General features: G+C 48.3%; 1 protein-coding gene across 1 annotated transcript in view; it reads left to right on the forward strand.

Moving 5' to 3' along the window:
* Fgd5 (FYVE, RhoGEF and PH domain containing 5) overlaps positions 1 to 16,131 on the forward strand; it is a 100,306-nt gene that overhangs the window by 67,733 nt on the left and 16,442 nt on the right. Inside the window, exons 6-10 of the mRNA XM_051154927.1 lie at positions 4,569 to 4,729; positions 4,955 to 5,114; positions 5,679 to 5,766; positions 8,150 to 8,200; positions 8,721 to 8,779. Of these exons, the coding sequence (XP_051010884.1) occupies positions 4,569 to 4,729; positions 4,955 to 5,114; positions 5,679 to 5,766; positions 8,150 to 8,200; positions 8,721 to 8,779 (519 nt within the window). The remainder of the gene's footprint in view (positions 1 to 4,568; positions 4,730 to 4,954; positions 5,115 to 5,678; positions 5,767 to 8,149; positions 8,201 to 8,720; positions 8,780 to 16,131) is intronic.

Raw genomic sequence — 16,131 nt, forward strand, 5'->3', positions numbered from 1 at the left:
AGCTGAGAGCTCACATCCTGATCCTAAGGAAGCAGGCAGAGAGAGATTGGACCTGGTGTGGCCTTTTGAAGCCTCAAAGCCCACCCCCAGTGACACCCTTCCTCCAACAAGGCCACAGCTACTCCAACAAGGTCACACCTCCTAATCTTTCTCAAACAGTTCCATTCCCTGGTGACTAAGCACTTAATATATGAGCCTGTGGGGGCCATTCTCACTCAAACCACCACACAAGTAGTCACTTGGACATCATAGTCACAGCTATGAATAGAAGGTCCTCACCTTCACTGCCAGCAAGCCAAGGATTGTTCTTAAGAGCCCTGTGAGTTCTGAGCTCCAGAGACAGAGAAGGGTCTTCTATTTGGACCTGTCCATCAGGTCCCTGGGCTCTCTGGGGCTGGAGACCTGTGTGTCAGCCTCCTGCCTGACTATTGGCTAGTTATCACCTCAATCTAAGATAAGGGAAGGGTTTGGAGAAATGGAATGAACTGTCACTTTAGAATCAGGCAGATAGGGGCTCAAGAATGGGGACTTTGAGCAAATTACTCCATCTCCTAAGACTCTAGTCTGCATTGGAGAAGATGGAAATCACATCCAGATAGGGCTGTCATGAGCATTAATGAAGAAGCTGGGGTGGGGCTGAATGGCAGGGGGCTTTCCTTACATGTATCAGGGTCTCGACTCAGTCCTCGGTACAGAGAGAGAGAGAGAGAGAGAGAGAGAGAGAGAGAGAGAGAGAGAGAGAGAGAGAGAGAGAGAAGAGAACAGAAGAAGAGAACAGAAGAAGAAAGACAGAGACAGAATGAAAATATGAAGTGTAAGGCACACAGCTCTTGGGATGAGTGCTCAGTGAATGTCAGCTGTTGTTACTGCCAGGGACCATCCTTAGTTGGGTGCTGGATATGCCTATGGAAGACAGAAAACAAATTCCAAAACACACCAGAAGAAAGTGTTTGTATCACCATATGGAAGTGGAGATAGTTGGAGTCCAGAGATGCAGAGGTCATCTGAGGTCACAGAGAAGTGCCTTCCTGGGTAGATATGGGCTTGAGTATCTTCTCTAGGCCTTGCAGGTTAGAGTGGGGAAGCCACAAATCACTCGGAGTAGAGTGGCCCTTGGGTCTACCCCTAAAGCACCATCCCGTTCCATCCCTCTGTACTGTCTGGCAAGGGGACACTGGCATGCATACTCCTGTACACACATGTACAATGTACATGTACTTATCCTCATAAAATCTCATAACGAAGACTGTTTTTAATCTCTCAGATGCTTTTCTGCCCCAGGGCCTTTGAACATGTTGTTCCCCCCATCAACATCCCCCCCCCATCTCAGTGTAAATAATGCCTTCCCAGCAGCCTTTACCAAGCCTGATCTCTTACTTCTGGCTTGCCCTAGGCCCCCATTCTGTTCCATGTCATACCAGTCTTCCTATCTTTTGTTTTTATCACAAACTCTTTGTTGGCAGAATTGAATGTCTCCACTTCCCGCCGTCCTTGGGTCTTCCTACGGATCAATACGTACAACTCAGAATATATAAGGAATGTTTGCTGGATGCATAAGACAAGGTTTTTGGCATGCCTTCCTTCCTGGGGATGGATACTGAGACCCTGTAGCAATGCCCAATGATAGGAGCAGCAGAAACCTTCCCACAGGTGATGGCCAGTGCAGCAGGCACTCCCTGACTCCATTAAGAACAGATGTGAGAGCCGGGCGTGGTGGCGCACGCCTTTAATCCCAGCACTCGGGAGGCAGAGGCAGGCGGATCACTGTGAGTTCGAGGCCAGCCTGGTCTACAAAGTAAGTCCAGGATGGCCAAGGCTACACAGAGAAACCCTGTCTCAAAAGAAAAAAAACAAAAAACAAAAAACAAAAAAACAAGAACAGATGTGAGTGGATTGTGACTGTGCTCCAGGTTTAGGAGCGCTGTCTTGCTGATGGCTGTCCTGCTCTGCAGATGGCCACCATTTACTGCAGCACCTGCCTCCTGGGCTGAGCTAGTCAGTGACAATTAATTGTCATGCAGGAAAGGATTCCAGAACCACTAACACTGAAGCTCCCCAGAGGATGCTGTGTATGCCACTGTCTTTCTGCAGTTGCTGTTTTCTTTTCTCTTCTCCCCTCTTGGTTCTCCAGCCATTCTCTCCTTGTCCCCCCTCACTTTGTCCCCACTATGTGGTGATTTTGGATGTGGAACTCAGAGTGACAGGATCCCAATCATGGCTTCCCTGGACTAATTCTCTTTCCTGCTAAATAGCAGTTGTGTGGTTCCCCACAGGCTATGAGGCTCCTCCCACACTGAAGGTACCTCTGGGCTCCAGAAACAGAAGAAAATAAAATTTGTGTAAGCCCCTGCTCTAAATACATACCACCTGAAGTGTCACAGCTGTGGGGTCCCCCAGTCTTCAGGAGACATCTTCCAAGCCCTCAGTGGAAGCCTGAAGCTTCACAGGGCACCCATCCTATACAAGCTGCTTGTTCCTGTACTTGTATCCCATAATGTCATGGTTATCATCAGTTGTTAATGTGACATACCTGGGAAGACAGAGCCTCGGTTGAGAATTGCTTTCTTCAGATTGGCCTATAGGCCCATCTGGTGGCATTTCCTTGATGAATGACTGATGTGAGAGGGCCCAGCCCCCTCTAGGCAGTGCCACCCCTGGTCAGGTGGTCGGGACTGTATAAGAAAGCAGTCTAAGAGACCCATGAGGAGCAAGAAAATAAGCATCATTCCTCTATGGCCTCTGCTCCAGTTTGTACCTCCACGTGTCTTCTCTGAGTTCCTGCCTTAACTTTTCTAGATGATGGACTGTAAGCTGTAAGTTGAAAGAAACCCTTTCCTCCTCAAGTCGCTTTTGGTCATGATTCTATCACAGTAATAGAAAGCAAACTAGAACAGGTGACAAAGCCTGGTCCTCCAGTCATACGTGGCAAGAGATATAAGCAGCTAATGCTAAAATAATGTTTTAGCCATGCCCTGTAAATGTTTTTATTTCCTCAAAAGAAGAGATGATATGAGAGCTATTCCCAAGCCTTTCTAGGTCTTTCTGAACTCTCGCTGGCTGTTTCAACTCAGCTGTTCAAACTCCTCTCCAAGCGGACTGACTCAAACTGATTTCTCTTCGCTTCTGACTTAATTGCTTTGCTTAGCCTCAAACTAGTTCTGGTGATAATCTAACTTCTTCTCATTCTCTGGCTCATTCTGCCTTTGACTGTGTCTAGCTTGTTCTCTCTGCAACCTCTCTCTGTAAAACTGTCCTGGTAAGAAATACTCAGTAAAAACTCTCTTTTTGCTCCATCGCTGCTCTTAAGTAGCCTCTCTTTCCTGTCCTGTTCTTGTGAGGATTAGGCATATTTTATCTCTAACTCATTCTGTCAAATCTTTCTCTGATTCATCACTTTGTCTGCCCCTCAATTAGACGTCACCGTAAAACATGGCTGCTTCCTTCTATAAGCTAACCTTACCTTCATTGTTTGGGACTAAAGGTACTAAGGGCGTGTCTGTATTTCAGCCAGATCATACTGTAACCCAGAGTGTGTCTGCATTTCAGCTGGATCACATAGACCTAGAAGGTCTTTGGACATGATCCCTTGCCAGAGCAGCCAGGTTGCTGAACTACAATTCCTCTACAATGTCCTTTGAGAAAAGCTATGAGTTTCCCTCTGCCCACTCTTTCTTACGAGGCTGTGAGCTAATGCCTGTGTGCTGAGCAAGGGGAGAAAGTGACGAAGGTGAGTGTCAGGCTCCTTACCTTGGACTAGACCAGAAGAGAAGTCAGAAGTAGGCCCATGCACTGGTGTCTGTACAGACCTCTCGTTCGCCTCTGTGAGTTTCCACTTTGGTTCTCATGCACTTTGGGGTCACAGGCACCTGCTGTGACTTTTCATTTTCTTTCTTTTTTTAAAAATGAGTGTTTGTTGGGCCCCTTGTAGCCTAAACTGGCCTCAAACTCTATGTAGCCCAAGACAACCTTGAACTTCAGATCTACTGTGTCGTTTATTTTTAACTTTTTAAAATAATATTTGTGTGTATATTTGTATGTGTCTGAGTGTTTGAGTGTGTGTGTGCATACTCATTCATGCCATTGTACACATGTGAAGATTTGATGGAAACTAATGAAAGTCTGTTTTCTTCTCCCAATCTGTGGGTCTCAGGAATTGAACTCGTCATGCTTGGCCACCAATGACTTAAGCCACTAAGCAATCTCATTGGTCCTGCCATGGCATTTTAAAGCTCTTTTCTGAAACAGCTTAGCACCTGAGCTTCTTCCAAGGTGGACAATAGAAAGCAAGGACTTTGTGTTTCCTTAGAGAAGGAATCACTGACTGATTCCCTGTCTTGTAAAAGAGGGGTACCAGTCAAGTCACCATGGCAATGGCACCACTCTGTGTGAACAATAGCAAAGACACCCCTGTAACAACGTGGGTACAAGGTAGCCTTTCTGGTCCACAGGTGCCAGTGTACAGCCAATGACAATGGCCTCAGCTCTTGCAGCTGCCTCTGTACAGGTCAGGGCTCTGGAGCCTCAAGGGCCCTCCCTGCCCTGTGCGTAACAGGCCTCTGGGGTTGCAGGATTTCCATGGAGCTGTCCTGAGGGCCTTGGAGAACATAGAGCAAGAGGGCAGAGAGCCACTGGCCCAGGAGGAGCTGCGGCAGGGCCTGCGGGAGCTCCCAGCTATCTGTGACCTTCACCAGGGCATCCTGGAGAACCTGGAGCAGAGGCTGGGGGATTGGTGAGCAGCCTGGGGTCCCACACCCCACTTATGCCACCTAGGGGTAGGGGGGGGGGACAGACAAAACCCTCCACAAATACAAAATGTTGCCTCCGGATGACAAACAGGGAGCCCAGCAAGAGGTGGTAAGTTGTGTACCCCAAGTGAAACAGCCTCTAGAACCCCTCCTCTCACCCATTGCTTGTCCCAAGGCTGACTTCTCACTGCCTGTCCTCTTCCTAGCAGTGGGGAGAGCCAGCAGCAGGTGGCTGACATCTTTCTGGCCCATGAGCAGGAGTTTGAACATCACGCCACACACATCCTGCAGTTCGACAAGTTCCTGGGGCTGCTTGCTGAGAGCTGCCTGCTCTCACCCCGGCTGGCCACCACCGTCCGGGAATTTGAGGTGGGTCCCTAGGTCTTTAGACACCATGCTGTAAGGATGTAGCGGGGCCTGGGCAGGGGGACATGGAGAGACTTGAGAGAAGTAAATGAGACATATGAGAAAACTGAGCTGGGTAGCAGATGGGGATACCTACTGGGAGCTAGAAGGCCCACCCAACAGGAGGGGAGCCGAGAACAGAATGGCCCTTGCTGGATGGTGGGTGGCTAGGCTACAGGAAGAGTCTTAGAACTAGTTCTCCCATCTCTGTCAACCAAGCAGGGGCCCAGGCATAGCATAATCAAGGAAATGGTCAGCACTGGTCACAGACTGGAAACCTAGGTCCCGGGAGGGCAAAGGGGAGCTTTCCTCTGTTGTAAATGTTGGGGAAGAATATGGCCTCGGAGAAGTATTTCCAGGCATGACCATGAATCCAGAGAGATGGTCCAAGAGGGCTTCCTGGTGGAAGACAGCCTGGGGTCCAACAATGTGGGAGATTGTGACTGGTCAGAAAGCAGGACGAAGTGGGCCCATGGGGGGGTCAAGGGGGGGTCCCTGACGGCTTCTCTCCTCCTGTCTCCAAAGCAGCAGAGTTCGCAAGGGAGTGGCCAGAGCGTGAAGCATCGTATGCTGCGCGTAGTCCAGCGCCTCTTCCAGTACCAGGTGTTGCTCACTGGTGAGCCATTTGCGCCCAGGTGGATTAAGGCGGGTAACATGGGATTGAGGACTTCACTTCATGTGTGTAAACATGTGTGGGGAGATGCCCCGGCTCCAGACCTGCAGGGCCCCACAGATTCCCATACACCACCGCCGCCACAGTCGCCACCCTCCCGCCACCTAGGAAACCTTGCTTCAGTGGCTCCTCCTGTCCCCAAACACAGAAACCTAGTGACACTCTCACTGCATTTCCTAAATCAGCTAACATCTTGCAAAAGCTGTCTTCCTAGGTGAGAAGAGTAGATGTCTTCCGCCTCAGGCCTGCTGACACCACTGTAGCCTTGCTGGATGCTACTTTTTTTTTTTTTTTTATGTATACAGCACTCTGCCTGCATGTAGAGAAAAGGGCATCAGATCACATTATAGATGGTTGTGAGCCTCCATGTGGTTGCTGGGGATTGAACTCATGACCTCTGGAAGAGCAGTCAGTGCTCTTAACCGCTGAGCCATCTCTCTAGCGCCATATGCTACTTCTTTAGGCCTGTCCTTCTCAGCTCTGTGGCATGTTCTTCAGCCTCCCTCCTGCCTTCTGCCCCCTTCCCACTCTGGCTGCCTCTTCTCTTTGGCATACCAATGTGTAACTGTCTTAGTCACTGTTCTATCGCTGTGAAGAGGCACCATGGCCCAGGCAACTCTTAATAAGAGAACGCATTTCACTGGGGGCTGGCTTACAGTTTCAGAGACTTAGTCCATTATCATCGTAGCAGGAAGCATGGGGCAAGCACAGCAGACATGGTGGTGAAATAGGTGAGAGCCAGTGACTGATCTGCAGGCAGGCAGGCAGGCAGGCAGGGGGACAGACAAAGAGACAGACAGACAGACAGAGAGACAGAGAGAGAGACTCTTGGCCTAGTATGGACTTTTGAACCATCAAAGCCCACCTCCAACAACACACTTCCTCCGTCAAGGCCACACCTTGGAATCCTGCTAATCCTTTCAAATAGTGCCCAATCCTTGGTTACTAAGCATTCAAACATGCAAGCCAATGAGGGGCATTCTCATTCAAACCACCACAGTGACCTCCCAGGGCCCAGATCTAGGCCCCCCTCTTCCCTTCCCTCTCTGCCCTAGAGACACCCCTGACTCTTTGCTGAGTTCCACACTCACTACCCACAGCCTCCCACATACACTCAGTCCCTATGCTGTTTCTGAGGCTCCCATGGGAGTCTTTCTGACACGCTGTGGAGCAGGGTACATGCAGTTTCAGGAGTCACAAAGAAATTGTGCTGCGGTTGAGGTCTGAAGAATCTACTCCTTCAACTCAGGGGATATCCATTGTGTGCTGCCTAAGTACCAGCCCTGTGCTGGATGCTGGCAATGGCAGCAAATGAAACAGACAGCAAGTGACAGTTCAAATGGAGAGACAGATACTATGATAAGGCTTAGCATATGTCCATCCCCAGTATCAATGATTTTATATTTAAGTACGCAAATATATTCAAATATATGAATATGTAATATCCGTGAGAATGCCACAGAAAAGGCAAGTGGTTAACAGGATTAGGAAAAGGGGCTGATGTGTTAGATACAGCAGAGAAGACCCCTTCAAGGAGGTGACATGGAACAAAGATCTGAGCAAAGAAAGGACATGAGCTGTGTGAAGCTCTAGAAGAGATAACAAATAGAGAGGACCAAGGGTATGAACAAGCTCCATATGTTCAAGGGATAGCACGCCTGCCTGTATGGCGAGACTTCAAGGAGCAAAGCAGAGGGTAGGTAACAGGGTTAAGGGCTGTGTTGGGGGGGTAGTACCTCCTCCCTGTAATATAGACATGGATCAGGTCCAGCTGTCTGCATATGACACCTCTGGGATATCTGCCAGAGACCCCTCAAGGTTCTTGAGATGACCTCTACCATCCTTAGTTGTGGGAACGTGAGGACTCTGACCAACAGAGGAAGAGAAGGTCACAGAATTGGGTGAACTAAGAAGGATGCTTTGTTTAAGATGTCTGCTCTCTCCTGGGTGGGTGCCTCAGTACCTACCAGTGTGGACCCACTGTAGTATAGTATAGTTACACTGTAATATAACACTCTGTGACTTATCATGTCTTGTAACCAGAAAACAATAGAGGTACTTTCTGGTGCCTGTATCCCAGAGGTATAGCCGTATCAGGGACACAGCAGATCATAAATAGATGGGAGTTGAATGAGTGAGTGACTGGTAGTGGTGGCCAGGATGCTAAGAGGGTCCTAGTCATGGGGTGGGCTGATGTAGTGAAAAGGTGGACACCCCATTTCTGTGGAGCTCTTCCCTGTCTATGGAGGGGAGGTCACCGTGGAGGACAGGAGGCTGCCTTACAGGTCCAACTGACTGTTCTCTCTCTCTCTTTCTTTCCCTCCAGACTATTTAAACAACCTGTGCCCAGACTCAGCCGAGTATGACAACACTCAGAGTAAGTCTGGAGACACCCTGGAGGAGGGGACACCTCCTTGTTTTGTCTCCTATCCACCAGCCCTCAAGTCTACACGAGCATCCACTGTAGACATGGGGCAGGCTCAGCTGTCTGCATATGACACCTCTAGGGTATCTGCTAGAGACCCCTCAAGGCTCTTGAGATGACCTCTACCATCCTTAGCTGTGGGAGCCTGGGGCCTCTTGCCAGCAGAGGAAGAGAAGGTCACAGCGTTGGGTGAGCTAAGAAGGATGCTTTCTTTAAGATGCCTGCTGCTGCCTTAACCATACCATCCTCCCTCCTGGGCTGGTGCCTCAGTGCACACCAGTGTTGACCCACTGTAACATAGTCAGCAGCCAGGGAAACTGAGGCAGTCCTGGAAGAGCTGAGGTGAGGCTCATGACTTGATACTGTAGTGAGAAAAACTGGTGCCACCACAGAAGAGACAGAGAGAGAAGGGCTGAGGGCAGTGGAAGCTGGACTAGCCTTCATAAAGCTCCATCTGTCCTTTCCTCCCCAGGCGCTCTGACTCTCATCTCCAAAGTGACAGACCGTGCCAACGAAAGCATGGAGCAAGGGGTAAGTCCAGCCACTGGCTTCTTCTCCAGGGTGGAGGCTCCGGAACCTGCTTCACCCTGCTCATCTGCCTTGTGCTACCCCACTGTCTGTCTCCTGGGGCTCTACAAAGAGCCTTGGGCTCTAGCCTGACACTTGTTGTATGACCTTAGGTCCCCTGTGTCCCTTTTTGAGACTCTGATTTCCCATTTGAACTGTGAGGGGTTATAGACGTGTACAGACTTGATAAACAGCGCCACTTTTTATGGTCCTCAGTAATTGACATGCTCCTAGGGACACCTCCTACCCCAGTCAGTTCTTAATAAATTACACCCACACAGTTAGAATCACTGGTCCACTGATTCTAGCCTGAGATCTGGGTGCCCATCTGTTTATGACCAGCGTGTGTCCTGTTTGTCAGACACTGGTTGGCTGTTTTCTGGTTTCTCCTGAGGATGGTAGGCTTTCTTCCACACCCCAGCTCTACCTGAGTAGTTTTTTTTATAGTCACCTGTATCCACATATTCATCAGGCTGTTTACCACCCTAAGCTGTATGTTGCAAATGAGTCCAAGGGCTGGAGAGGTTAGAGCACTGGCTGTTCTTCCAAAGGTCCTGAGTTCAATTCCCACAAACCACATGGTGGCTCACAACCATCTATGAGATCTGATGCTTCTGGCATGTGGGCCTACATGCAGGTAAAACACTGTTTGCAAGATAAATAAATAAGAATTAGCCCAAGGCCAAGTCCTCACCTACTGGGAGAATTCAGCAATCCATTAGTCACGTCTTTCACTGGCAGAGAAGGGGATAATAGTGGTATGCGTGCCAAGGTATGGCTCAGCAGCTTTCCTAAAGAAGACACACAGCGAACACGCACAGAGTAGGAAATGGAATCTGGGGCTGCTGCCTATAAGTCAGGCCTTGAGCTCAGCAGAGCAGTGACCATGGATGTAAGTAACCATAGTTATGGTTAGCTAGAGAGGAGGGGCTGAGGGTTCAGAGGATAGAGTGTCCCAAAGGTAAGGCTACAGGAGGTAGCATCACTTCTGATGAAAGGATATGCCGTGGCGTGCTCTGCAAGCATGTGCGTGTAGATGAGAAGACAAGGAAGAAAGGGCCTGGGCAGAGGCTGGGGGTTGGATATCTAGGGTACATCAGTTGCGTTTTGTCCTCCAGTGTGGCTGGTAGGACTAGATCTGGGAACAGAGGATAGAGCTGCCTAGGGTAGGAAGCTGAATGTAACAGGCTTGAAAACGCAGGTCAGTTTCGGGAGCTGCTTCTAGGAGCTGTCACAGTCATCTGGTGCTACACCTCACACTTTGCCGCTTTGGCATCCTGTGAATACAGTGAGGCTTCCTCAGTGCAGCTGAAAGAGAGGTGCTTTGGGGCCAGGGCCCTGTCGCTATAGCAACTGGCAGTGTTCTCCACATCCTGCTTCAGGAAGTCCTGCCTCTAAGTTGACATGAACATGTCTCCCCTCCTCACTACCCAGAAGAGGGATGAGGCAGCCATCCCTCGGCTCTCTCAAGGTGAGGTGAATGCTATGGTGAGAGGCAGGCAATGTGCTTCAGGTGAGACCACCCCGGTGCTTGCTTGTCTGGTCGTGGGATCTGCTTGTGACACAGTCATGGGTCTCAGATAAGCCTGACTCAGAGCTGAGCTCAGAGCCTAGGCTGAATCTCTGTCACCATCAGACTGGGCCTCATCACCTCCTTCTTGGGGGAGCCTTTGGGTCCCTTCTGGCTCTAGACCAGCCCTGTACATCCATTTTTATCCAGCTTCCAGAGTCACGTTAATATTAGAATCAATACACCTAATGGCACCGCTACCCTGTTTACAAAGCTTCGGTGATTGTGTGTTACTTTCAGAGTTTGGGAATACTTACAGACTTCAAGGGCAGGGAGGCTTCCTGGAAGGGACAGTGATGGTGCAGAATTGAGGCTTTGGTCACATGGCTGCCGCATTTAACTTTGATGTGGGTGAGATAGTTAGATTGGAACCCAGTATCTTTTAAACCTAAATTTATTTTTAAGTGGTGCATAAAAACATGAGCAGAGCACCTGTTAAGGATCACTGTGTGATGTTGCCCCATGCCCACTGGACGATATCTAATCAGGCTGCACACCCCTACCTCCTTGCACTTGGCATTTTCTCATGGCGTAGTGCTTCTTCCTTTGTAGGTGTCTTGAGCGCAGGGTACCAGTGTCCCCTCAGTCACCATATGATACAGTAGCTCAACAGTGCTGTCTGCCCCGGTCTAACTGTGGCTCAGTTCCCAATGAGCAACACCCTCCCGACCCACTCCAGCTCCCTGCTGTCTGGCAGCCATTTCTGCACTCACCTCCGTCGAGACCATCTTCCCCTGCAGACCACACTGGAGACCAGGAGGTGCTTGTCTCTCTGTGCCCAGCTTATTTCATTTAATGTAGTGATCTCCGGGTCCTTTTCTTGTTTAAAATGGCAGGATTTTGTTCTTTTTCGAGCTGAATCATAATGCCACTGTGTGTACGGGTGGAGTTTTCTACTCATGTGTAGACAGGCATGCATGCTTCCACCTCTTTGCCGTTGAGAGCCATGCTGTAGTAATGAGGGGCGTGAGTGTGGATATCTGTGACATGACTGCACTGATTCCTTTTGACACATCCAGGAGGATTGCTGGATCATACAGTAGTTTCAGTGCTTCCAGGAGATTCCATACTAATGCTGTAAGGTGTAACTTGCTGGCATTCCATCCTGGTTCCCACACCCTCACTAGCACTCATGGGTCTGGTTAGTATTTCCCAATAATGAGTGATTGACATTGAGGATTTTTACATACACTCATCAACCATCAGGATGCAGTATTTGCAGAGACGTCCATTCTTAGCCTTAGCCCGTCGCTGTGATTGCTGCTGCGGCTGTGTTTTGTTCTGAGACAGAGATCTTCCTGCGTCTGCCTCCCATGTGCTGGGATTAAAGGCCTACGCTACCTCTCCCAGCCCTTAGCTCATCTCTAACTATGCAGCTGTCACACAGCCCGTCTCCCAAATGTCTTCATCTACCCAGACTACACCTGTATCCCCCTTAAACACTACCCCCTACCCAGCCCCTGGAACCCAACATTTTTCCTGAACATATTTTATCTTTTAGAACAATTTTTAAGTTACAGAAGAACTTACAGATAGTGCCAAGGGTTCCCAGATGTTCTACTGTTTCTCTATTGTTAATGTCTTCTATTAACATGGAACCCTGGTTGTGTTAAGAGCCAGTTCGAAAATGACATTATTACCCATAACTCTCACAGGCCCAATATCCTGTTCCAGAGTCCATCCCTTTGGTCATTACATCTTTGAAGTCTCCCTTTGGAGCCTGTTTCTCAGACATTCCCTGACTTTGAGGGTTTTGATGGAGCATGGCCAGGTATACTGCAGGTTCCCACTGTTGGAATTTGATATATTATGAGACAAGATTTGTGGGTACATGGAAGGAGATCACAAAGGTGGGATTCCATCTTGTGGCATTATGTGACCCTGGTAACATGTCAGAGTTTATGTGTTCCCTGCTTTTCTCAGTCTCTGAAGGAACACTGTGCACAGCCCACACTTTAGTAGTACAGAGAGACCTGTCTCCTCTTCTTTTACGCTTATGGCCTCCAAATTGCTCTGGAATCATTTGTAGGAGATGCCTTTTCCCCCCTCAATGATGGGTGCAGGCCAATCATTTATGTCAGTACCAATTTGTGGATATTTATTTTAGCCCACATTGATTTATTTACTTCTCGAAATAGAGAAGAGTCAAAGTAAAACATTTTTTTAAACCCACAATATTAGAAATGGAAGAATTCCTTTGGCAAGAATTGTTGTAGAGTGCTCTTCCGGCTGAACTGTGCACCTCCTTTGAGGGGTTAGTTAGTTAGTTAGTTAGTTAGTTAGTTAGTTAGTTAGTTAGTTAGTTAGTTAGTTTTGAGCACCCCCTCGGTACCCAGCACTTTAGGACTCTCTAGGCTCTTTGGTTTTATGACCTGCCCTGTTTTAGAATAGACCATCTCTCCAAGGTTCCCTGGATGAGAAAGAACTAGAGTTTGGTTTCCAAACTCTAGGCCCAAAGCGTACTGTGACACAGGTCCTCGTTTCTCTTGGGCACTCCTGATTGAAGAGTGAAGAAAAAAGATGGCCATCTACCGACCTGTGTGTAGACACATGGGTGACATTTCCCATACCTAGCCAGTCTAGCTACTTGAATCACCCGGATAGTTCTAGCTGCTCAACTTATTTATCAAGAAGCCCTCGCTCCTCAAGAGAGAACCTGCCTCCCACCCTCCATCTCCCATGTAGTTAATTATGCGATTTACTTTCACTTTTAAAAAATTTTTTATTATTAATTTATTCTTGTTACATCTCAATGGTTATCCCATCCTTGTGTACTCCCATTCTTCCCTCCCTCCCCTTTTCCCCTTATTCCCCTCCCCTATGACAGTGCCTGAGGGGGATTACCTCCCCCTGTATGTGCTCATAGGGTATCAAGTCTCTTCTCGGTAACCTGCTGTCCTTCCTCTGAGTGCCACCAGGTCTCCCCCTCCAGGGGACTTATATCTGCATACTTTCACTTTTGAAAGATATTTGTCCTGGGTATTAAAGGCTGGTTTGGTCCATCTTTTTCTCTCTGTTACTTGAAGGTGACACACCGTTGTCTTCTGACACACACAGTCTCTGCTAAGAATGCTGTGATGATGCTTATGTTTGCCCTCTGTGTTGTTTGTGTGTCTTCCTCTTATTAGTGCCTGTGGTATCTTCTCTGTTAGCTGAGCATGGTAGCACATGCATATAATCCCAGAGGTCAAGAGGATGAGACAGGAGGATGGCTACAAGTTCAAGGCCTGAGCTATATAGCAAGAGTCTGTTTCAAAGAATAAATAAATAAATAAATAAGAGAAGTTCTCTATTGGTTTGATTTGGGGAAGGATGTAAGGGGAATGGGCTGTGTTGGGACTGTCTATCACCAGCTTCCTGCTTGGATCTGGGCATTGTTGGTCATTCATTTATTTTGGAAAGGTCTCTTGGATGCTGTATTTCCACCCACCCCCAACTCTCATTCATTCCGTCTCCCCCTCCCCTTCTTTCTCTCTTTTTTATGTATGTATATGGAGGTCAATGTTGGTATCTTCCTCAATTGCTCTCCACCTTTCTTTTTTCTTTTTTAATTAGTTTTTTGAGGATTTTATACAGTGTATTCTAATAATATTAAACCTCTTTCCTCAGAGCCAACCCTTTCCCCTCCCTATTTTGTGTTCTCTCTCTCTCTCTCTCTCTCTCTCTCTTTCTCTCTCTCCCTCCCTCCCTCCCTCCCTTCCTCCCTCCTCCACTTCGATCCAGCTCAATTAGTGCTGCCAATACATAAACTCTCAAGTATGTGTCTTTCCACTGGAACGTGGTGGACATACTGGAGATCACATCCTTAAAGAAAACTGACTCTCCCTCCACCCGCAGCCATGAGTTGTCAGTAGCTCCTCAGTTAGCAGCTGGACTTCAGGCCCATCTTCCCTCTCTCCATGCTGGCTTGGTGGGGGGGGGGGGGTTCACACACATATGTCACAACTGGCATGAGTTCATCTGTGCAGCTGCCCTGCTGAGTCTGGAAAATGCAGCTTTCCTGTAGCCATCCACTGCTTCTGGCTCTCACGGTTTTCTTGGCTTTTCTTCCGTACTGATCCCTGGGCCTTGGGAGGCAGAAGTGTGATATAGGTGTCCTACTTAGGGCTGAGCATCCTGCAGCCTCTTATTCTCTACCCTGGCCAATTGTGGGTATCTACTGCTAAAAGAAGCTTCTCTGGTGAAGGTCAAGAGATACACTGATCTTATAACAATGAGTCATTAGGCATCAGTTTAATATGATGTTCATTTGGCAGAATGACAGTGGTAGGTTCCCCGCTAGGGCCTACGACCTGTCTAGCCATGGGTTTTGACCCAAGTGATGGTGCCAGGTATGGGTTTCATTTTGCATAGTAGGCCTCTACCTGTTTTTTTCAGACAGGGTCACTTTACATAGCTCTGGCTGTCCTAGGGCTCACTATGTGGCCCAGGCTGATTCTGCCTCCCAAGTGCTAGGATTAAAGGCACGTGCTACCACACCTGCCTGGTGACCCACTTTATTTTTTAAGACAGTCTCTAACTGGCCCTGGAGCGCATTGATTCAGCTAGACTGGTGGGCCAGTACCTACTTCCCCAGTGATGGAATGATAGGTGCCACACCCAGGCTCTTACATGGGTTGGGGGGGTTGCACTTGGATCTTCGTGTTTGCATTCATGGCAAGCGCTTTAGCCACTTAGCCGTCTGTCTTCTCAGCACCTCTGTTTTCACTCTGTGTGTTAGTGATCTGTCATCATGTTCTCTCGCTTTTCCTTTACCTCAGTTTTGTTCAGCTCATAGCCAAGCCTAGGAAGTCTTCACGTCTGCTGTTGTGAGTTGTGTGTTTTTGTGTTTGATTTCCCTGAGCTCCTCTGTACAGTCAACAGCCTTGCTGAAGTTGTCTCCCTTTGCACCAGCCCCTCTGGCATGATAGTTGCTGTGGTCCTTGGCACAGAGCGTCAACACCTGTCACCTGTTCTGTATGTGTGGAGTGCTTTCTTCCTGAAAAAAAAAAAAAGTATTTGGGTTTGTCTCCCCAGTTTGGTATTCTTAAACTTTCGTTATTTTATTATTCTATGTATATGGGTGTTTCCCTGCATGTAAGTTTGTGTGCCACATATGTGCCTGGAGCTCGTAGAAGCATTGGATCCCCTAGAGCTGGAGTTACAGATGGTTGTAGCCGACGCATGGGCACAAGGAATCAAACCCAGGTCCTTTGGAAGAGCAGCCTGTGTCCTCTGCTGAGCCTTCCCAGCCCGCCCACCCCCAACCTGACTTGCTTTTAAATGTGTACTCTCATGATTTTTTTTCTTTAAAAAAAAAAAAAAAGGCTATCTTTATTTGTTAACTGATAAGTTCATACACAGAAGAATGTATTTTGATTATATCTACCCCAAGCTCCCTTCTAATACTCCCCCAATATATATCTCCCTTTGTGTCCTTTTACTATCATTGTAGCTTACCAAATCCAATTACTTCTGCCTGATAGACGATGGCTGATCTTGTTGGCTTGATATTAGACAGGCCTTAGGCAGGTGACCATAGCTGCTGTGAGGTGATGGATGCAAGGGTCATGTCATATCTAGAAGATGACATTTCACAGCAATCCTCTCCATTATCCTGGTCTTATCTTCTTTCTGCCCCCGCCACCCCACCCCCACCTGCTTCCATAGAGTTCTCTGGGCTTTAAGAGAAAAGGGTGGATGTAAATCTTCCATGTATAGGGCTGGAGAGATGGCTCAGAGGTTAAGGGCACTAACTGTTCCTCCA

Source organism: Acomys russatus, chromosome 13, assembly GCF_903995435.1.
Source record: "Acomys russatus chromosome 13, mAcoRus1.1, whole genome shotgun sequence".
Lineage (NCBI taxonomy): Eukaryota > Metazoa > Chordata > Mammalia > Rodentia > Muridae > Acomys > Acomys russatus.